This window comes from Dromaius novaehollandiae, chromosome 1 (assembly GCF_036370855.1).
Source record: "Dromaius novaehollandiae isolate bDroNov1 chromosome 1, bDroNov1.hap1, whole genome shotgun sequence".
Taxonomy (NCBI): Eukaryota; Metazoa; Chordata; class Aves; order Casuariiformes; family Dromaiidae; genus Dromaius; species Dromaius novaehollandiae.
The window spans coordinates 68,173,561-68,197,504 of NC_088098.1; the positions used below are offsets into that span (position 1 = coordinate 68,173,561).

Below are 23,944 nucleotides of genomic sequence, written 5' to 3' on the forward strand. Positions count from 1 at the left end.
CAGTTTACAAAAGCTATTATTCTTTCTCTCAGTGGATTTTAGCCCATGGCTTGTGGTACGTGTGTAAGAACACTTAGGACAGAAAAGGAAACATTGGGTTTACTAGTGTTAATTGGATTAACTAGTGAGTGTTAATTAGAAAGATGCTCAGCTACCTAAAAAGACTTTTTAAATATAGCTGATAGGCAGTCTGAGGTCCCAAACCTGAGACTGCGGAAAGCTAACACAGTTTTGTTGCTGACATTTCTCAAGGCATAAGAGTGACATACAGCAAATTAATTATACACTGTCATTCATATAAACCTACTCTTGACAGGTTATTAACCCTCATATAGTCATCATTTTACAGGGGCAAACTTCTTGCTGAGAGGTGAAAAGACTCACCAGAGAGCAGAAAGTTTGTCAGTTGAACAGATTTAAGTGATATTTAGAAAATCTCTTTTCTTAAATCTCTGCATTATTAACTTCTGTTCATTCCTCCTATACATGTGGTGGTATGGCCATACCTTCCAACTTAGGTATAGTACAGGACTCAAGTGAACAAGCTCTAGCAGATCTCTTGCAGCACTCTGCAGGTCTAGCTTGTAAGTAAATCCCAGAACCATGTTTCTGGAACAGGGGATGCTAAAGATGACATAGCAGACATTGCTACGTGGCCATGGATGGAACCAGCTGGGCCCTTCTGGAAATAGTTTTATGGGTGCTATCCCTCTGAAAGCTGGAGTTTTGCATGTTTTCTCAAGTCAGATGAAGGGAAGGCAAGTATTGTTATAGACCAAGTTGTAAGAAACAACATAGCTCTGTTTTTTGTTGTTGTTGCTCAGAGCTGACCACCATGCACTTGAGCTTTTTCACTTACTTTCCTTCTAGGGCATGGCTCACTGTAAGTCCTGCTTGTATAGCATCCTAAATACTTGTGTGTGCACTTTAGCATTAATTATTAGAAATTACTATTCTGAGGAACTTCCAGTATAAATTTATCTGTGACAGCACACATTTTATCTGACGTGTTGTTGATTTAAATGGAAATATTTCCATTTAATAAATGTTCTCTTTGTGTTTTAGAGGACAAGTGTAACAGAGAAAGAGATAAAAGAAATAACAAGGGCTTCACCTGGTTTTCTCTTCAGTTAAAGGATTAAAATAATATAAATTATATAAAGTCTGTCCTGAGGGACGTCAGACAGATCAGCATCTTCCCCTTGAGAGAAGTATGTTGTCAACCCAGAATCTTCCTAAAAAGGTGGATAAAAAGGTTGGTCCTATAAAAGCATGGAGGAGACAGCAACAGAATATTTTTCTCCTTTAGGAAAGAATCAGAGCAGAATTAAAGTACTGGGACTAATTTGTTAAAGATTTCTTGTGGAATGAAGGGGAGTTATTTTAGTGTATTTTCTCTTTGAGTGTTCAGCTTAACTCTGTAAACCCAGCATGTAAGCTACCTCCTAACTCGTGACTGGTTTATGCTTCCTGAGTATGCTTGAGTCCATTTTCAGTTCCACCCTCTCTGAATGCCAGCAGGGAGGCAGACATAGTGGTCAAAGAGCCAAATCAGCAGTGGCCTGTCCAGAGCAATAGAAAACCCCACTCCTCATGCCATAAAGAATAGGATGATGGGATTAAAAAAAAAAAAAGTGCAGGTCATATTTCTTGAATCTAATGTTTCTCCTATGTTCACATGTTTGTTTCTGCATGTCTTCTGAGTCACTATTGTACAAACACTGTTTTAATTTTAGAGACTAAATTATTATTACTAGACAAATAATTGAATTATGAGCTGATCTGTCCTGTTGTAAAAACCCTGCTCCAAATGCTCCCAGGTAGTCATTGCTCATTCTCCAACATGTGTCCTATTTCCAGCTCTGCTGTATAGACCCTCTCCAATATATCTTGCTTCTCTTGAACCAATCTCCATGTGTTTCCTAGCACAGGGGGAATAATAATACTCTTTCTTTTTTCTGTCTTACCTATTTAAGTTATAAGCTTTTCAGAGGCAGGGATGACTCTTCTTATCTATATGTACAGGACCCAGCACAGTGGAGTGCTGGTCCCGACTGGAATCTCCAGAAGCTACAAATGATAAGCGGTGATGATGATAATGATGCTGTTTGCTCATCTGTAATGAGTGAAATGATGCTGTTTCTGAATACCCTCCACTGAATGTTAAAAAGATTCTGTCCTGATGGAATATTTTATCACTAGTCTTAAAAAATTTTTCTGTCCTAGTATTCATATAACAAACTGCTTGTCTCCACATTTCTTTTGGAGAATACTGACTAGATTGTTACTCATTTTTCAGAGAAATATAGTTTTAAGCTACTGAGTTTTCTGTTCTCTCAACATTTCCTTCCAGGCTTCGTTAGCTGAACTAGTTGTCTGTCTCTTGAAGCCTTCGTGTAAAGGCTGTCAATGACCTTGACTGAGACCCCTTCCCTGCCTTACTCCTACTTGGTGAAGCAGGCCTGATTAACAACTGACTTTGACTTCAAAAAAACCAAAACAAACAAACAAACAAAAAAAGGCAGGGGTGGGGGGACTGAAGTCAAACTGTTCCTCTACAGCAAATACTGTTGCTGCTGCTGCTTGCTTCTTTTTCCTTTGAGAAATAAATGCTAGGACAGTCAGGTAGACGTCAATCCAAAAAAAAAGTTCAGGTTTGCTTTTATGAACAGCTTTATCTTGTTCAGCAGCACCTGAACTATAAATGTCATAAAAGCAGTAAAATAGATTTCTGCATGCTCTGTAACTCAAATGCTATTCCATTTAATCAAAGTGAAGATTATACATTGTATGTAAATACCTCGTGTATAAGATAGTATATAAATATAACAAATAAGACTTTATCTGTGTTTATCAATATTATACAAAGGCTATGGACCAACTCTTCACCTTATGTAATTTGACTTCTGTCTGTATTAACATATGTAGCCAGAATTAGTATTCAGCAATTGGATGTTCAATGGAGTACCAGCTCCTTCAAACCTTTTTTCAAGTTAAACTCATATTGAAGTGTAGAGGCATCTTGTATGAATTAGAATTCTGGCTCCATCGTGCTTTTGTCAGTACTGGTGAAATAATTAAATCCTATAATATTAGCTTATCTTGTCAGTTTGCTTGAAGTATTTCCATTATGCTCATCAACTTAGCACCCCTAAGACTTTTTGTTATGATGGCAGAGAGGAAGGGTGTCTAACTACTACAAGGATCACCCTTTTTTCAGATAAGCAAGCAACTTGCACCACAACTAAAGTGAAATTTTTGAGGCTACCTGTTACATTTCAAATGCTGCAGCATTGCATGTCGGGTAAGGGAGAAATGCCAGAAGATAAGTTGTAATTGCTTTTTCACCATGGTTTCCTGATGCTTTGGAATAATGCATGGTGTGGTTTTGTGTGGTATACCTTTTAACACATCCGCTTGGCAAGCTCCATGTGAACATTATGCTTCAGGGAAACTGCTGCTTATTGCTTCCCATGTAAATTACATAGGGTGCAATATATGTATCTGTATACACATCTATACATGTGTGTGCATAGTTTTTAAAAAATCTCAATCTCTAATGTAATTCTGGTATTATGCAAAAAAGGAAAAGAAAAAAAAGGAAATTTCTTCCAATCGCCTGTGTTTAATTAAATACCCTTATTGCCTCCTTATTGCCTCCTCACTGCCAGTACTGTGAAGTCCCGTACTGTGGTAAAGAGATTATGAAAGCAGCTGGCACCAGTGAGAGTTTCTTCTTGAACTGGTTGTGTCTCTTTATAAATGTGATTCATTCACTCTCTAACCACCCAAACCCTGGGAATTTAAAATCCTTTCAGGGGAAATTCTGGGCCTGCTATACAATTAAGGTTTTTCATTTCTTTTTTTCTTTCTTACAGCAGGTCACAAAAAGTCCTGGGAGATCAAATCCTGCCAGAACAGGCACTAATCCACTATATATTAAATGGGCTAGACTATGTTGAAATTATAAGCACTGTTCCAAAAGATTGTTTACTTTCCAAAATGTGAGAGAATTGAACAAAGGTTTCTGTTCCCATTTGTCTCACTGCATAAAAAGATTGTGAAAAGATATTTCTCAACCTGGAGCTTTTCCTTCTCCCCTCAAGTAAGCATTTGACTTTTCTTCATATTCACAAACTTTGGCGATGCCAAGGTAGGTACCTGAGACAGAACAAATATCTAGCATTGTATTTGTTATGTCACCTGTGAATGAATTGTAGTTTTTAAGAAGGATCTTGCCGAATACATGTGTACTAACATGCAGCATCCTCAATGAGCTGCAAATGGATTATTGACTCTGAAGGATAACACACCTTTTGGGCATGTGGGTTCAAACAGGGTACAAACCGTGGGCATACTGAAATACCAAGTTAGCCTGTTAGTGTCTATGGTTAAGAGCTATATCTCACTAACTTACTTCTATGGCATCTGGTTCAATTAAGGCTGATGACAGAGTCAGCTCAAGGCACTGGCAAGTTGAACAGCTGGCAGGGGGAAGCCGGTCGCCTCTGTTTGCTTTTAAGTGGAGGCCGGGTTCCCACCTGCGGCCCCCAGGCCTGCTGGTGCCACCTTTGCTGCCAGGAGACGCACTGAGGTATGTGCAGTGACAGCAGTTTTTCCTCTGCAGAGGAGGAGGCATGCACAGTATAGCAACATTTAATTTTGCCCGACGTCTGAGAAGCCTGGAGTGAGGTCTGATTGATGGCACTTACTGTACTTGGGGATTTAGTTGAGCAGCGCTTTTTTTTTTTTCTTTTTTAATGGTCTGATTGGTGTGGGCTAAATAACTGGCCTGATCTTTCAGAGGTCATAAGCACCCAGCAGTTCCTGCTGACATCAGTGGGATGTGTGAGGTGAAAATCCGGACGCTGAATTGGATGTCTAAATGAAAGCTGGCAGCCTCAGAGCTGAGCATTCAGAGCCAGGTTCAGACCGCCTAAATGCCCCCTAACTGCCTGCACCTAATATTTCCTGTTGGCCAGCTCTAGGCAGCTGCCTGTTCAGAAGCCTTTCAAGTGGGCAGCTATTTCAGCAGATTTGGAGCAGGAATGCAGGTGAAATGTAGGCCACCTGCATGGGGACTTGGTGCTCCTCAACTTTGAAAGGATGCCAAGGCTCTGCACGCGGTCGGGGGCCTGCCCGTGCAGGGCTGGATGTGGAATTCAGGTGTGAATAGACAAGCTATGCAAAGGCATCAGGAGGGTATTCTTATCTCTGCTATACCAGCACAGAGGCAGAAAATGTGTGCGCACCTCAAATGCAGATAAGTGCCTCTTTGTATGTCCGCATGCCTGAGTACTGTCAGAAACGTGGTCCCAAGTAACTTGTGTGAGAGGATAAAGAAGGTGCATGGAGTAGCCAGAAGTCAGGCCCTCGTATTCTGGATCCCAGTTGTGCCCTCTCTCATCACAACATTAGGATGCATCCTTCTCCTTTCTCAGCAAAACCAGCCTTCTTTTCCATGAGTACTGTTCCTAACAGCATTATAACTACTTTTTGGTCTTTTATGAAATAATTTATTACATTTGCCGTTGTATTTTGTCTTTACAGAATTCACTTCGAAGTGTGGAAACGCCAGGCAAAGGTAAAGTGTTCGTTAATTCAAGATATATCATCAGAAAACACACCTTTTTGCTATTTATTTGTAGTAGTGAGGTGTTATAGCTGGCATAATGCAGATACTTACATATCTCGTCATATTATGAGGTAACTATGATAAGTTAAAAATATAAGTGGTATACAAATAAAACATAGCATTTCCCCAAACTAATCTGGAGATTCAAATATGGAGAATAAGTAGTAGAGTGAAAGAACATGTTACAGTCTGTAGTGCTAATACTGCTATTTTGTCCTTAATTCCAACAGGGAAAAATGAGTTAACTTCTTGAAAATTTAATTTTGTGTTTGGCTTTTCTACCCAACTCCAATAATTCTTACTCCTCCTTAAACTTTAGTTCTCTGTCTTTTGTTGTGTAAACAGTATGTTGCTTTCTGTTAAAGGATATACTGTCACAAGAAGGGTAGGCTAATAACGTAAAGGATAAAAGCATAAACCCACCCTTGTCTAATCCCTCAGCTAAAATCAGTCTAGAGTCAGTGGCTAATGGCCAGTCCTGTCAGCGTTACTGTAGAGCACCTTCTAAACCAAGGGAGGTGCAGGAGTTTGAGCTCTAGTGGGTGCCTGCACCGGGTTGCTGGGGTTAACAGCGAGGTCCAGACCTTGGAGCCTTGCTGTGCCTTGTTCCTGGCCTGGGACATGTGGCTGGAGGGCTCTGCTGGGGCTTGCAAAGAGGCCACCATATGCATGTTGGGTGTGGGCCAACATGTCCTGTGAACTCGTCATCTTGTTCCCCCTTTTTTTGGAGGAGAGAAAAAAAAAAAGTGGCCATTTGAAATGCTTTTTCCATTTTCTTCCTTCCCCATCTGTCAGTCTTGATTGCAGTGGCTCTGTGAGGCAAAGAGGTCACAAAGATTACAGCAGCCTTTCAAACACAGAGGTGGTTAAATGCTGGATTGCAAATGCCAGGCTTGTTGTTTCACCATTATTCAACTTCATAAACAACAAACAAACCAACAAACAGTAATTATATTTCTAAGCTGCCAGTAAAAGCTAAGCAGCTGGGGGGCAGGGGAGTGTGGGGAGCACATGCAGGTGCCGAAGGGAGGGGAGGGTGAGTACAGTTTGTAGGATTCTTCTCCCTTGGATACAGACATTTAGCCCATGAGTTTTGTCAAACTCTGTTCATGACAACACTTTGCTGAAGATGAAAGAAATTAATAGTTACAAATCGATATCTGCCTCTGAAACATGTTCCTCCACACACTCTTCAGAAAACCTGCCTGGAAAGGATCCAAAACATTCCTGTATTAAAAGATATTTGCAAACTTGGACTTCACTGAATGAGCAGCTTCCTCAAGGAAAAATTTGATTTATTGAGTAACATTAAAGGAATCTAGCAGATTTTTGGCACTTTACTTCTCTGCATCTATTTATTTATGCCAGGAAACCTTCAGCTACAAAGACTGATGCGTTTCTGTTTGCTCCTGACACGCCCTTAATGCCATAAGGATTGCAGAATCCATCTGGCAAGGTAATGTTCGAAACTGCTACCGCGAGTCAGAACTTGTCGGCATGTTAGTAATTCTGCGGAGAAGCCTACATTCAAAGTTATCTGAGGTAACCGAAATCCAACTTAGCCTATTACATGCAGTGACATACATTTCATGTATGTGTTAATGTAACACATGCATTTTAACTAGACCTACTATGTAAAATTGCTTCTGAAAGCCAGCAAAATATTTAAAGCTAAGCTAAAGAGTTTGAACAGAAAGGTCTAGTCATCTTATCAAAGACCGTGTTAAGGTCATGTCTGGTAAACCAAAGAAGTCCAAGAACAATGGCCCAAAACTGATCTGCTAGGAACTAGGCCTAATGTGTGTGCACTTACAGCTCACACCCAAGAAGTGAATAGAGCTATTTCACCTTTTTTGAATAAAGCTATTTCATCTTTTCTGTTTGAGATCATCAGCATTCCTCAGTCACCTATCTCCTCAGTGCTCACCTTTCTGGTAACGCCGGGGGGGGCGGGGGGGGGGGGGGTGTCTGATCCTTTCACCTGGGGAGGCTGAGTCTGAGAGGAATCCAGATGGTATTTTCACCCTCTAAATAAAAAACACCTGAAAGGTGAGAAGCGCATTTTTGCTGAAATCACCTTTGTCTCCTTTTCCACCTCCTTCATTTCCTGTCCCCTTTAACTTTATTATGCTTAGCTGGCTGGAATTGCAGGCATGCAAAAACTGGCAAGCCTGAAGCCCTCAAAATGAAGTAAAAAAACCATCTTCACCCACGGCTGGTATGTTTTTGCCAGATCTCAGGGAAGCTGAAAACCATGTGCTTTGCTTTTTCTAGCAGTACAATTGCAAATGAAGTCAGCGATGACGTCTGGGGAGGGGACAGACTGCATTTCTTTTCATGCCATTCATGTTTTCATGTTTTCATGCATTTCATTTCATGCTATTCTTTCCTGTCCCTTATATGTATCTTCATGTTATCTTCAAGAAAACAGAATCAAACTCTTAACAGCAAGAGCAGAAATTGCTTACTCCAGCTAGAACTTTCCTTTTCCTCTCCTCCTCCTTTCTTCAAATGGTAGTTGTTATTACCTTGAGTATCATAAAAGACTGTCAAACAGGGTTTTGTTTGTCTTCATTATAGCTTCTCTCTACCACAAAAGAGGAAAAGATAAAGGATACTACTGCAATGAAAGCCATACTTAATTTGTTTAGAAAATGCTTTAATCTTTTTTTTTTAATAAAAGAATAATAGAGGTTTAATATTAGTCATTCACCATGGACAAAGCAGGTCAAAGATTGTATTCAAGATCTCAAACCTTGTTTTAATGTTACAATAACTGGGTCTATTAACAGTGTTACCTCTGTGGACCAAATTATTCCATCAGTGTGAACAGAGCAGTACTCATCCATATTAAGTCTAAGTCCGGATCATTTTCTAGTCTCTCTCTCTATGTAGTCCTTAGAAAATTATATTAATGTTTTGTACTCAAACTGTTTTTTCCTTTTCTTCTTAAATATGAGGAAGGATAATAATTTATAGACATTGCCACCTTTCTGCAGTATAAAATATTCCCAGAATAAATAATAAGATTATCCAAGTTAATAAAGATTTAGCATTGTCATTTACTGCTATCCAGAGGACGGAAAGACAGGCTGCAAGTCAATACAAAATTCAGTCCATGTGTCTTTCTCAAAAGCTGATGAATGAATCTTTGTACAGGTGCCTGCAGCCTTGTAACTTCAAGCAGGGATTTCACTAGGTCAGACAAAATAAGCAGCTTTTGGGATTTGATCAGTAGGTCTTTAGGTCATCTTCCCAGAAATTCCAGTATGCACCATGAACTGATGATAGCGAATCAACAGTCTGTTCCCACTGAACTGCTGGAGTTGCTGTCTTTTGGACTGAATGTAGAAAACTGATATCTTGATACATTTAATGAACTTGTCTTTACATTTAAAAGTGTAAAGTTTCACAAATTGTATTTGGAATTTGGTAGTTACTTCTAGACCTGATCTAAAAAATATTCGCCAAAGAAAGTGGAAGGAGAAAGATGAAAAGCTTTTGGAGCTTTTCCCATGTAAAACTGAAAACTATTAGTCCTTCTTTCACTGGAACAAAGCCATTATAATATTGTTTCAGAATGGTGACTTTTTGTTTCAGAACATGCAAAAATGTCAAAAGCTTTTTATTGGTTACATTCCATCTGTGTCAATTTGTCCTGAATTGTTTTTAAATATAAGCATGATGTTTTACTTTTGTCTAAGTTGTTGTTGTGCTACATCCTAATATGTTTTTCTGAAAGTCAGGCTTTTTAACTAAGACCAACTTTTATATAACAACTACATCTCCCTCCCCCTAGAACATCAGATATAATTTAACAGGGCATTAAAGAGCACATAGTAGCAGAGACTCTTAACAGCAAGGTGGTGGAAGACTCTAAGTTTTTTTTCAAGAGCTAATTCATAGGAATCATCCTTTTCCTCTTTCTGAAAATAAGTGGAAAGGAGCAAAATTAAGCTTGTGTTCTCCAGAATATATTTAAAGTGTCACAAGAGTATTAATCCTTCCTCCAAGATTCTGTTCAACCAAATATTTTTCATGTTTTACCTGGAGAAAATATATGCAAAGGATTAGGCAGGGCATGTTTAATAGGTATTAAATTGATGTAATCTGCTAGTGCAATAACAGCAAAATACCTACTCTGTTAGAAGGTCTGGCACTGAGCTAATATAAGTTGTAATATTGGACTGAGAGGAAGAAAGAAAATCGTCTGCTATAAGGAATAAGCTAGTGTGTTCTTCACTAAATCGTGATGGCACATGCATATATATTCATAAACACTTTGGGGGGCTGCATGGATTATTCCGTTTGTCACCGAGGGTGAAATTCTTTTCTTCAGATGCCATGTACAAGGAACACGTGTCAAAAATAAGCGTATCTGGGAACCACATATTGATTCCTGGCCTAGGCTAGAGTTCACTTCCCTTGGTCTCACCTCATTTCTGCATTGTAGTGGTGAGAAGGTGATGCCAACTAATTTCATACCAGAAATAGATTACAAGGCTTGAGTTGTGAGGTTATTAATCTTGGTCACAGTCCACTTTGTGATGTGGTGTATTTGTCATTCCCCTAGGTGCCAGCTGTGCCTGGGATACCTTTCTAAAAAATACTCTGGCATATCTGAAGCTGGATCTGCTGTAGGAAGTGTACATCCTGTGCTATGTAAATCAATGAAACATCATAGTCCTTTCAGCATTTAAGATGTATGAATCATAAAAGCCATAAAAAGCAGTAAGATTATGTAGGTGATGTAATCTCAGCATACCAAATCCTATTCAGCAGCTCATAAAAATGCAGTGTAAAGAAGTTGACCAGCTCTCGTGAGTAATGGACACTTGCACACTAGCCAAAATGGTTGTCTCTAATGTAGTTAATTGACACTGGGCTTGATGAGGAAGGAGCAGGGGGTAAAAAGCATGACTGTAGCCCAGAGACCACAGAATAGTTTTAAGCTGAGAGCTGACAAGAGTAAGAAAACAAATGTAGAAAAAATCTTACAGCTACAGACTGGGTTATGCTTCAACATTTGCTTACACCTGAGGAACAGCGCTGTTCCTGAGAACACCGTCATACTGGATTTCCTAGTAAATAGTGCTGAAATTTCACTCATCTCCCTTTACTAGCAGACAGACTGATTGCCCTGTTGCTGTCCTCACCTCTCACTCTCCGTCCTAGCAAGAGAACCACACTGTAGTGCCCCCGAGCTCTTCCTCCGAAACCATCTCAGTTTTTGCAGTTGGGCACAGACTCAAAAAGCCCTTGGGCAAAAGATGGAATTTCTTTTGGGAGAGAGAGAAAAAGAACAAAGTTTTCCAGCCCCCTTCAGCAGGCAGCCTTGCTGACGTTTTCTGTGACTAAGTGAGGACTTTAACCCTGCACCGTTTAGCCACATGGATCTTGCAGGATGGGCAGGTCCTGGACACCCAGGAACTTTTTTCCCCCTCACCACTGACAGAATGAAACATGTTGTAAATAAAGGAGGCAAAATTTAGGCCTTTGCCCTGCTTTACCTTTTTTTTCCTGCTTGCTCCCCCCCCACCCCCCCACCCCGTGTCTGGCATTCAGTTTTTTCTCTTAGCTAACTGATTAGAATTATTCTTCTGCAAATATGGCCCATAGACAAGATAGTTTGGATATTGTGATAGGCATATTGCACCTTAGTCACTTCCTTGCCTGGCACGTGCAAATTTTCTATTATGGAAAATATTTTTCCCATTACACTACTGAGTATGTTTTGGTATTTTTTTTTAATCCAAGGAGTGTTCCCTTCTTGCTATTGTTTGGTTAACATATGATACATTTCCTTTTGTTCTGGAGACAAAAATTGAAATATTCCCTTACAGTCTACATTATGGATTGTGTAAAAAGTGATGCTGCCAAAGGACATGTTTCAACAAATGCCAAGAATTCTGAACTATATTCCAGCCTCTTTCAGGAAAAAGAAAGATGAAAAGGTTCTATTCTGCAACCATTCACTTTAGTGGGTCAGTTTGCATAAATAAGGACTTGCTATTACATAATATCTACTCATCTGCCACTTTGGTTAGGTTGGAGCCAGGAAGTCTCCTAAATAACTATTTCTCCCAATATGAGTAGTGTGTTACTTTTTGCATAAAATAGAAAGTATTGGTTCAAAATCTTCACTTCATCGATAGAGCATCCTCCTTACAGTACCAAAATCATAATCCACTGATGTCCTTTTTTGGACCTCTTTAAGAAGGTTTTGCGCATATTACTGTGATTAATTCCTTGGAATGTAGAAGAATTTGGTGCAAATTTAAACTTTTAGTTTGTAAGCCACTAAGTTGTTACAAATCCTAGAGATTTGAGTTTGAGGATAAAATGATATCCTAGGGAAAATGCATTAGAGCAGAAGATTTATTTGGAACAATTGTCTTAAAGGAGGATAAATGGAGAAAGTAATAAAGAGAATGAATAAAAAGATGGTAAGAAAGATAATGCTAGGCAGAGAAGTGTATATATAAAACATGGAGAAAAGGACTAGGTTTTGTTACCCTATTAATCTCTAAAATTATTTTGTTGTCATATGTGGAAGATGATTACAACTTTACAAAGCACAGTATTCTAGCCAGTTCTTCATGAATGTAATGTAGTGTCACTATTTCCAGGAGCAAACCCCAGTATATGCCAAACTATTGTAATGTTATGTATTCTTGTGCTGTGACATAGTTAAAATCTGTTTAGTTTAGAATGAAGACTGAAATAAATCTTTCACAAATTTAGCCATATATTTTTTGACTCAAAGATCTGGAGTATTTGCTAGTTTAAAGGCAAAAAATATCAAAGTAGGGGAATAAAATACCAGTCTTCGGAAGTGTTCTTCGACATTTTTAGCAGAAAAATGGGGTAGCTAAGTCCAGTGAATCACTGAATCTGTATCTGATGTAGGGCAGGATTCTTGCACCTATTCTAAGTATAAAAGGGTAGTATAAGCACGTTTTAGGCTTTTCCTAATCCCATGATAATTTTCTAATTGGAATAGTGCTCCTGGGTGCCATGGCGGGACGTGGAGTAGGAAATATACCAGGAATTGTGACAGAAAGTGCTGAGAGTGCATTCTTGATCATGTAGGCATGTGGGAGATATAGAGGAAAAAAGTGAGAATTTGGGTACCCTCTTGGAAGACGGAGCATCCTGATCCTGGAATGATGAGTGCACCCTGATGCACACGCACATTCCTTTCTCTCTCTCACCCTGTCCCTTGCCTGAGAATTCGAGAGAGTGCTTCTACCAGCTCTGCTCCCTCAATGGACATTGCCAGCACTGGGGATTTTAATTTACACTGGCAATCACATAGTCCCTAGCTGCTCCAGAAACATGTGCCAATAATTGCATAAAAAGAACAACACAGAGCTGAAGCTGAAGGAAGTAATGTAAATAAAGGTGTGATATAAATGAAGATACAACCTGCATTTGATATATTCATGTATATATATCCAAAACAAATATCCATATGTATTTTAGTGTCTGTCATTGTGGAGTGTTACAACCAATCCATGACCATCTGAATGCTGAGTATGCTTGAGTGTGGCAGCTATTATATATATTTTATGAGTTGTTTACCTACTGTTGCAGCAGCTCTATAGTCTTAAAATGTAACCAATGCCTTTTCTCCACTCTACTGCCATGTTGCTGGTTCCCTTTAACTAAGTAGCCATGTAGCTGCAGAAATTACAAAATGCCTACATGATAAAAATCCTTGCAGCACAAAAAATTAAGAGACTAGAATGACATATTTGAGACACACACTGACTTGCTGTAGTTTAAAAGGCTTACTTTGAAAATGCCTTAATTTGAAGGCACTGCAATGAAAGAGTGTTAATGATACACCAGAAATGAGTTAAGGCTGGTTTCAGAAGCACAGATGGCTAATTGGCTTCAGTTGGTAGGTTATGTCATTTTAATTAAATTTTATTAGGAAGCATTTCAAAGCTATAACTGATGGTTTAAGATAAATATGCTTCTTCACAAATGACCTATTGCTAATCTTTATTTATTTCTCTTCCTCTTCTCAGCATTGATAGAGGATGCTGTGACTGAGCTCTCCATGGCCATCTCTTGCCTCATCAATATTTACAGCAGCAGCTTTGATGCAGGTTTTCAGCTTGCCAGTATACCTAAAAGTCCTTCATGTGCAGATATCAGCCTAGATTCCCAGCTCAGCTTCACTGTTTATGCTGCCCATAACATCCCAGAAGCTTGGGTGAACAGGTAGGAGATTTCAGTAGGCGTTCTCGAGAAGGGGTGTTGTCTTTCAGCTCTTACAACCACGTGTTTCACAGATACTAGTTTTCCTCCACAGGTTTGGTAATACTCCTATATTCATATTAGAAATTGAGTAAGTGGGTGTATTTCCACTGTTTTTCTAGCATAAAGTGTACTTAAGCTGACTGACTAGGAGACTTCAAGTCCTGTAGACACTAGGATGCTTGAGGAGGTGACCTGGGCAGTTGCCCTTGGCCAGGAGCAGGGTCACAGCACTGGCCATGATGGGTGTGGGTAGGTATGCTTGTATGACCTGCTTGCTCAGAGAGAGGGAGAAGGGTGTGTGCTGCAGGCCCAGAGATTTGGGTCAGGACTTTGTGTGGCCTTTGCAGCACAAGTAACTTAAAGAATTGAAGACCAGCTTACCAAGTTAAACAGAGCTGTACTTGCTTAAACTCAGTCTGAACGTGGCCTTATCAGCACTTTTTGCTGTTGGTGTATTCAGATCACATTATTTGGCTAAGCATGTGCATTGGCAATCTTGTCTTTATAGATGGTGGTTAAAATAATTATAATTTGTAGGGCCAAGTGTACCCAGTGTGTCAGCACAGCAGAGGAAAGCAAAGATGGAGGCAACTTTAATAAAAAAACTAATTAAAATATTCTCTTCCACCTTGTTTATTTATTCAAATTAGTCATCTCTTCAAATGGCTGTGTTTTCTTCTCTGAATAAAATCAGTGTTCTCCTCTTACCACTCCAGTGTGGTTAAAGGAGGATGGAAGGCTACAGTCTGGCAACATTATTTTTATGGGTGAAAATGCTATTCTCCAAGTTGTTATTAATACTTTCCCCTTGCTCCCACTTTACCTTGAATTCCAAATGACTGATTAAAAAACAGTGGGATCATTTGCATTAGACTGTGAGCAAGAGTATTATACAGCATTTAGCTGTAATTAGCAGTTTAATAAAAATCCGAGAGAATTTGCATTAGTTAAGGTAATAAATACCGACCTATAGTCACTGTCCTGATTTTGCAGATGGTTATTCCATTCCCACTGCATTTTATGATTTTCCAGTAAAATGTGAAATTATATATGGCCTAAAGTGCACTGGGGACTTGAGTGCTATATTCAAGCCTGTGAAAATGAGAATCTCTCTTCCTCCTTAATCTCCCTTTCCAAACTTTCCAATATTCTTAGCCTACATGTACTTCTTAATATGGACTGCAGCTCTGACGCCTGCTTTCCTCAAATCCCTTTACTAACACCATTTGTATTGCCTCTCCTTGTTTCTGAAGCACTGCCTAATTCTGTGCTGGCCATGTCACATCTTGCTGCTGTTCATAACATGCTTAGTATTTTGCCATCTCTCACGTTGTCTATCTCACATTGTTTTACCATACATCTATGTGAAAAATAACTTTTCTTCTAGTGGCTTGGGATAAAAGAGAGGGAACCGTGTTACAGAATCATGTCAGTGTCTCCTCAAATCCCTCTAAAGCTCATTTTGTGGGTTGGCTCTTTGTGACTAATTTTACGTTTGTTCTCTCAGCTACCTATTCTCATCTTACTGTCCTTCTTAAAAAAAATAAGCACAGACCTTACAAATTGCAAAACAATGTAAAGAAACAGATTGCCTTTCTTTATGGTATTTTCATTCCTTCTTCCTTCTTTTATCAGTGTCTGCTGTCTTCTCTCATTTAAATCTCAAACAGATGTGTCCTATCTGATGCCAATGGCATAATATTGCTAGAATCATATTTAGCTGCATTTGTTTCTCCAGCCCAGAAAATCAGGTTCCTATCTACTTATGAATGATACGAAGTGGTCTTTGGGACAAGAGCAGAGATTCATGTCTTTTACCCTGTAGGCAGGCTACCTAGGTACAACACTTTGCAAAGACACATAATGTGTAGAAGTGCACTCTGAACAATCTTTCTGACTTCAGCTCGACTGAAGCATTGTGTAAGCATTAAATTCCCAGGATTAAAGCCTTACAGTACATAAATCAGGGATGTATAGGTATCAATACTTGTATTTAGGCAGCAGTGCTCAATTACTAATCTTATTAAAATCTATTATTTCTTGCACTGTCCCCCAGTTGTTTATAGTGTTTAGAAGCAAAATGTCATATTTAAGAGCAGAAGCATTTCCTAATGATTCTGGTAAAGTATTTTCTTTCATTTCTCTGCAGAGATACTTCAGAGATGCTACAGATATCTGATCTTTTTCTTTGAATTAAAAGAAAAAAAAAGCCATTGCTACAATAGTTATAACAATTATTATAATGTTCTAGAAGAGATCAACAATCATGCCTGTAAATGAGGCAAAGCCAGGCACCTTTAATCTTCAAATGGCTTCAAATTTCCTGCTTTCTTCCCCTGACCATCATTCTTGTATAGAACATGGCCTAAAGCTGGGAGGGGCAATTTTGTAGAGGAAGACAGGGAAGTTACAAGACCAATTAAGAGCAGCTAGCTGATAATACAGTATTCTTTTATTTTAGAATAATATTGCATAAGCTTTCAGTAAAAACAATATGAAACTAGCAGATAGTCCTAGACCTAAGTTACACTGTGAAGCTAGCCAGATAAGTGTCTGAAGAATGCCAACACTTTAATGCTTCTGCTGTCATAGATATTTGCATCCTGCTAAGGATTACCCTGTTTTTCACAGTTTGGGAAATATTAGTGCAGATGGATTTACTTGACTGAAGTTGTATGATGAACAAGTTGTAACACTTCATAACTCATGTCAACACTTCTCTTGACTGCAATGATGAAAAAAATAGCCTTGATGACAAAAACATGGAGCAGAATCTAAGTATCTTAAGTACTTTGCTTGAACTCTGACTACAAAAAAAAAGAATAATATTATTTTTTAAAACACTCATATGAGAGTCATTATTTTAATGCTTCCTGTAAAGAAGGATGGATCTTCACACATTTCTGAATGGATAGCCGCAAATTTTCTCCATTGAACATGTTACATTACAATTAATCTTCTTTCCCTTTCCCTTTGTAGCTACAAATCTTTTTCTTTTTCCTGTTCACTGACTTATGCTGGGAAGACAATATGTCAAATGAAGATTTGCAAAAATATACCAGCTAAAAGATCCTTCTTTTTCCTTGCGGACTGGAATGAGACGTAAGTTTTGGTCTGTGTTTGATATATGCTTGTCTGACAGATTTTACCCAATGAACGTTAATTTCTAAAAAGTGTAGGGCAGAAAGGGGACTTTGTTATGCTTGTTCTAGTATGTGACATGAAGTAATCATGTTCTAAACAGCCCAAAGTAGTAATACAGAACTAAGTACAGCTAGGAAGACCCACATCTTTTTTATGGATCTTCTATCTGTGCAAAATAAACCCCACAGAATTCAGAGAAATTGAGGAAGGTTAGAGTGGGAAAGGGGTAGGATAGCAAGAAGAAGAAAAATATGACTAAACTAAGAAGCTGGTTTCAGAAGAGCATTCATTTATCAGTGCTGGCACAGACAGATAGCATACCAAAACTGAAAGGAGATGCAACCAAAGGCCATATTTCAGTTCTCTTATTAGAACTTCTGCACTTCGGATCTATGTCTAATAGGTAAATCCAACTTGAGAACCTATTGTAACATATTTTTAAAGGGTCTCCATTTAGATGGAACAACGCTGTCAATTTTTATATAAGAATGGTCTGCACCCAGGTTTTAAGATGAGGACTTTAGTTTAAGAAACTGGAGTTTTAGAATAAAGGCTAACAACTATCTGTCACCTGCCTATCTGCTTTGGGGAAAATAACACCATTGAAAAGGAAAGCACACACACAAACAGCATTCAATTACAGCAGCAGCATGACAAAGGAATATCTGCAATACCTGGGAGAAAAGAAGTAGGCAATTCTTTAAATTCTGGTGGTAATGCTGCTCTCTCCCAGGTCCCTGAACACGGCATTCTTACATTTACAGTCTTTCAGTGTTTGATATTTTACATTACAATTTAATCTGAATCTGAAAGAAGCTTGATTACATTATAATTGGACATAGACTACAATTCATCTAAAAAGTTTTGCCACATTGTAGCTCAATACAAAGTGTGCAGTTTATAACTTCTGTTTGCCTGTATCTAAGACATATAAGAGTTTGAAGCTGGTCAAATGAAATAAGACTGTTTTTTGTCAAACCCATTACACAGAAATTTTGCATAGCCTTCTTACATAGCACTCCTGAACAGATGTAGGAAACTTAGTATGTACGCCCTAAGGTTAAGAAACAAAATGGGTGCATTTCTACTAAGATTCCAAATTAGTTCTTTTAGGCCCTAACATCTGCTTTGATACCCCACTTGAGTCCATAGGGCTTATGTACTGAACTGTCAATCTTTGGCGTGATTGGGAAGAAACCGTTTTTCCTACGGTGAAAAAAAAGTTGGACCATTCCCATTTGCTCTGTAGGAATTTTCATATTATCCAAGTTTTAGTCAGGTGCTGTCTTACAGTGTATTTGGGCAGATATAATTGAAGTATAGAAAAAGAATTATATTTCTTATGAGTATTTTTAGCTTCTAAGAAGTGCTGCCTTTCTGGAATGCATCCTACACAGTCTCTTTATAAGACAAAATATAGGGAGATAGAATAGAAATAATTGCTTCAGCCATAACTGGAACAGAAATTCTGCTCTTCTATTTCCATAGAAATGTAAAGAAATCAGATTAAAGCTTCAGGATTTCTGTTTAACCCTCTCCATCTGCAATCTCCATCAGTATTACATGCCTACAATTACATCAAAAAGCTCCTTGGAGAAAGAAACAGTTAAGTATGCAGACCAGATTCTTTTGTAGGTCATAGATACTTGTGAGGAGGCTGTTGACATCAGAAACAAGATTTATAGTTGTATGAAACTTGATAATATTAGTTTGAAAGGGCTCCTTTGTATTTTTTATTGTAGCTTGGATTTCAAAAATCATTTTGAAAACCTAATTCAAATCAATTCCAAACTACATAACCAAGAATGTGCCTGCCTGTCTGGCAGGCTGCTCAATGTTTCCTTTAACCATCAAAGGTATTTACATGGTTTCCACCTAAAACTGGTTGGCCCACATTTGTGTAAACCTCAAACCATAGGGGCAGGGTGGGTGGACCTAATGACCTGAGGTCCAGAAGCACAGGCTGAGAACCTGGACCGCCAGGTATGCCATTATTTTTGTATGCTTTAGCTTGTATCCAGAAACAGTTTTTGCAAGTGAAGGCTATTTTTGAGCTAAAATGCAAACCTAGATGGGGTGTTTTAAATCAGCTAATAGTCTTCCAGCAAGAGCTTTCCTTCCTGGTCTTTGAGTCACTACAGTGCTCCTGGCTTGGCAGGATAGAGTCTACACAGCACCAGATGTTTACAAAGCAAACACTTACAGCAGGACATGAACATGTTAAGGTCATGACAATAGACTGTGCTTTCACTTCAAATCTAACACAGCACTTAACAACAAAAACAGAAGGTTTTCCCATAAAGACATGGGCTGGCTGCTTTACTATGTTGTGCTTAACACAGTGCAACTCCAGTACAGTATCAGAATATTAAATAGGAAAATGATGCCATAAGATATTTTCTTTGTGACGATATGCAAAGGAAAGGAGATGGTTGTTTTTAATTTATTTAAAGTATGAAATACTTGTCACACAGTACCGTATGGGAGATTGTGTTTGTTGATATTTGTGCTACTGCTAACCCAATGAGAAAGAATGAACAAACAGAACCAAACTTGACAGAATACTCAGTATACTCAGAGTATTTGAAAACATACAGACAGAAGGAGTAGTAGGTGTGATCCCGTATTATTACTGGAGGTACTACATGCCCAGCTGGCATAATTTAAAACGTACTCAAGATTGGCTGGTTTGGCTCCCATACAATAAATACATGTATATAAACACTCCTTAGTACTTTTTATAAGAACTGAAGCAGGAATTAATTAAAAAATAGAATATCTTAATGAAGTAAGTGTTACTGCAGTTGTTTTTACACATCATCAAGTGGCACCATTTCTTATCATAGGAAGTCTGAGTCACTCAAATTTGTAATGAAGCTGTGTTCACTCTTGGTTATATTTTAGCTGTAAAGTTACCTTTCTGAAACTGAAAGGAATGTGTTGATATGAAAAATTTGCAGAGCAGATGAGATTTCTTTTCTGTAAGACTTCTTGTCTTGAGTCACGAAGTGCTACTTTCATTCTTATTCATGTATTATTTTCACTTGGTCACAGCCATTGAAAATGTGTGTGACAAAAGGCCACCAGGAATAGCTTCTGTTACATTATGAGGTCACCTAACTTAACCTAGTTAAGATAACATCCAGTTAGGGGTCAATCAGGTCAAAAAATAAACCTAGATAATTTGAAATGAGTCCTGATCTTAGATTCTAGATCCTAAAACTTAGAACAGGATAAAGAAATGGAGAGCAGTGTTTTGATCATCAGGAATCTGGGCAGAGAGTTCTTGTAACAGGTAAGACTTACTTTATTTGTTGATTTTCATCTATATAGTTTGTGTTTTAAAGTGCTTTTACAAGTTACTGTCTGAACTTTAACTCGGTGGGTTTTTGTTTTTAAACATACGCTTCTGGTAAAGTCTTTTATCATCTTTAGTCCTTCTCAGAATGTTGACAGAAGGGATGGGAATTATTTGGTACCTATCAAGGTTGTCTAATTTAGTGTTTTTGCAGTTTATCCTTTTTTTAGGAGTGTGCTTTTTGCTTTAGAGCTTGTATGTTAGCTTTGAAAAGTGTTATAATCACCTTGGTACAGAGTTTGAACACGCTGATACTATCTAGCACATAATCTGCAAAGTCCAAAAGCTCCCACCTTATTTTCCCATCCCCTTCATTTTTCAATGACTGAGACTTCTTAATTACTTTATTCCTTTTTTATTAACTGGCTGCTTTTAATATCTTTGTTCCACCATCTCCTCTCTTTTTCCATTCTCCATAATTTAGGTTAAACCTACAGACATGAAATATGGAATTAGCATTAAGCATGCCATCTATCACCTCAGATACTTTCCTGGCTTTGGGTTTCCCTCTTCCTCATATTTTCTTTGGCCTTATCTGTTTGGTTTATACTCTCAGGGCAAAGTCTGGGTTGCCCCAGAGCTTTTCAGTTTTGAATGCCCTTAGGCTATTAGGCCCTTAGCCTTGGAAACCAGCTGTATAACTTTATCTAACATCTGCAAACAGCACCTTCTCAGTGAATAGCGTCTCTGTTCTTCTCTACTACTGTTGAAACTGTTCACCCACGAGATGTCTTATTTCTGGCCACCGTTCTGTTTCCTGTTTCTTCCTCTTAGTCATCCGTTTGTCTTAACCTCAGGCAGTCAGGGAGGATAACACCAATCAGATAAACTTAGACATATATTAATCAAAATTCTTAAATACAATGCACATATTCCCCTTCTTCATGATGTACCACATGTCATTGAAAGGGAAATTTTGCTCATCTGTGACCCATGGTTTAAGTCTCACGTTGTCTGGCCCTTGTTAAAGTCTCTAGGTTTTCTTACATATGTACATCAGGCCATATGTTTTATCCTAGAGAACTTCTGCCAAGCATCTGCTTTCTGCAGTGAGAAAGATACTGTGCATTTTGTTTCAGTGCTCCAAGTTCACAAGGAGCATTCAAAAATTCTGTATTAGAAAATGTAGGTATTGTTTGTATTTTTGTCTCTTCACAGCAAGTATTAATGATGCTTTAAAGTCAAGTGTAGCTGTTGTAGAGTGGCTTTATGTAATGTGGACAGAGTTGTTGGCCTGTAAATGAAAAGACAGAGAAGAAGCTCTCTATGGCATGTATAACAGTTCAATTGCCAAATAATAGTTTTTAAGTGATTATGAGTAAGAGAGAGGGCATAAGACAGGGAAAGCAGAATCTAAAGCTATATATAAAGACACGTGGGAAGACAATTAAGAATTGTTTCTTAATTCTATTGATATTCATTAGAGTGGGAAATTACTGTTTTGCTTTATTACACAAAGAGAGAGCTATGCAAATTTCAGTAATTTCCAAAATGTTTAGGATTGATCATCTGAATCTTGACATTAATGATAATTTGGAGTACTTGAGAATTTAAGCTGAAACGATCTACTTTCTTTCAGTAACTCCTGAGTGTGTTCAAGGAAACTTTCCTGAAGCCAATGGAATTTTGACAGATTTGTAGTGACAGAACTAGGAGTAAAATCTTATGCTAATTTTACATTATACTGCTTCTTTGTCTCATTTCTGCTACCCATAATCCTTATGCTTTCCAGGCTACTATACTTTTTAAATACTGATTTCTACATATGCTCACTACTTAACTAAACACTGAAAGTTGCATTGTTCTGCCCATCTAGATTGAGCTTCTGAAAATTTAATGCACTTTGTATTATTTAGATTTATGTTCTGGGTTTGGATTCAAGTTTATGCAGGTTTTTGTTTTTTTTTTTGTTTTCTTAATGCTTATGTTGTCAATGCAGAAGAATTCTTTTAGCCCTTAGCTCTTAATGTTGGTTTTGTTTACACAGAAAATATAATTAATCTCAGTTTCCAGTTGAGAAATTTAAGTTTGAACTGAATATACATGGAAAAAAATAGAAACGTACCTTACACTATAAACTTCCTCTTCAGGAAGAAGAGGAACATCTCTAGGGTAGTCACACACCTAATTTTTCCATACAGCCTGAAAGTTTCTTAATTATTCACATTGTTGTAATTTAAGATTTTTAAACCAATTCATATAGTCCGTATAAACAAATTGAATTATTAACCAAGTTGCTAATGATCAGTACAAGACTAAAATGAATACTGATTTATCTCAATTTTCTCACAGAAAAACATGAATCACTTGTTTCTTTTAAGACAAAATCTGCCTCTACTCTTAATTTCGTTAGAAGTAGCCTTTGTGTCTGAAGACAATAAGCTGGCCAATAACTAACTGTTAGTTTGCATTTCAGTCCTTAATGGGTTCTTCTGAAATAGTCATTCACTGATAAGGCCATTCTATGGCAAAAGCTGTTCCTACTTTTCTTAGCTCAGTGATTATCCATTTCAGTGATTATATATGATTCAGTGATTTTATATGCCTCTTCTCATATACTCTGACCCCACATTAACTGTTGGCAGTTCTTGCCAGTGTGTTGAAAGGATCTGTCAGTTGTATTTGCCTTCAGAAAATTGCACCCTTGCAATATATGGCTTGATATGTGTTATGTAACAGTATTAAAATACTTTTTAAACTTTCTCTTTGCGGATTTTCTTTTAGAATCAACTTTCCTCTACGACTAAAGGCTCTTCCGAGAGAGACTATGCTGACAATAAAACTACTTGGAGTAAACAGTGCCTCTAAAAATACAGAAGTGCTTGCTTGGACATGCTCTCCATTGTATCCAAAACAGTAAGTTCAGTTTTGTATGACAGCTTAAAAAAACATTCTTGAATAGTGTTGCCCTCAACTTGGGAGGAATATAAAAGCACAGAAATACTCATTTGAGAATCTTGCTATTAATAAGATTGAGACAGTAACTTCCAGTAAACTGTACCTGATGTGCCCATGCTCAAGCTTTTCATTCTGCGAAGAGTTCTTCCAAATACATTGGTTTTGGGTTTGGCTTCCATAACTGTTTAACTTACAGTAAAGCTCCTCAGAGCTGTTGAAAGGTCTTCCTGTACCCTTTCCTGTACTCTTCAGTATCCTTCTCAGCTTTGCCACTTGTTCACAATTGTTTGTTTTCTGAATCTGGTTTCCTTTCTCACATCCATTCATTCTGTCGAAAGTGGGACCGCTAGTGATGACTGCAGTGAGCACCTTTCCCTCTACAGAGCACTTCAGAAGCTTTATCTTCTCTTTTAACTTCTCTTTTTCTACACAGTACTCAGTGTAACAGAGGTTTAAAGATGCTTGTAGACTTGACTGTCTCTGCAGTGATACATAAGCAAAGATTTAAGGTAAATTTTCCACAGTACCTTAAATATATTTTAGAAGTACTAAGACATCTTAAGTTTCAATCAAGCCATTACAATAGTACTTAATTTTTATGTAGACTCCATACCCCTGTCCCCTGTATGCCTCAGAAT

The 23,944-nt window shown here is 38.1% G+C and overlaps 1 protein-coding gene across 3 annotated transcripts in view; it reads left to right on the forward strand.

Annotated features, from left to right (window-relative positions):
* The window catches only part of PIK3C2G (phosphatidylinositol-4-phosphate 3-kinase catalytic subunit type 2 gamma), a 216,761-nt gene that overhangs the window by 47,852 nt on the left and 144,965 nt on the right, over positions 1–23,944 (forward strand). For all 3 annotated transcript variants that reach the window (XM_064515654.1, XM_064515657.1, XM_026107827.2), the window contains 4 exons: positions 5,551–5,584; positions 13,672–13,867; positions 16,886–17,008; positions 23,133–23,264. In XM_064515654.1, the coding sequence (XP_064371724.1) occupies positions 5,551–5,584; positions 13,672–13,867; positions 16,886–17,008; positions 23,133–23,264 (485 nt within the window). The remainder of the gene's footprint in view (positions 1–5,550; positions 5,585–13,671; positions 13,868–16,885; positions 17,009–23,132; positions 23,265–23,944) is intronic.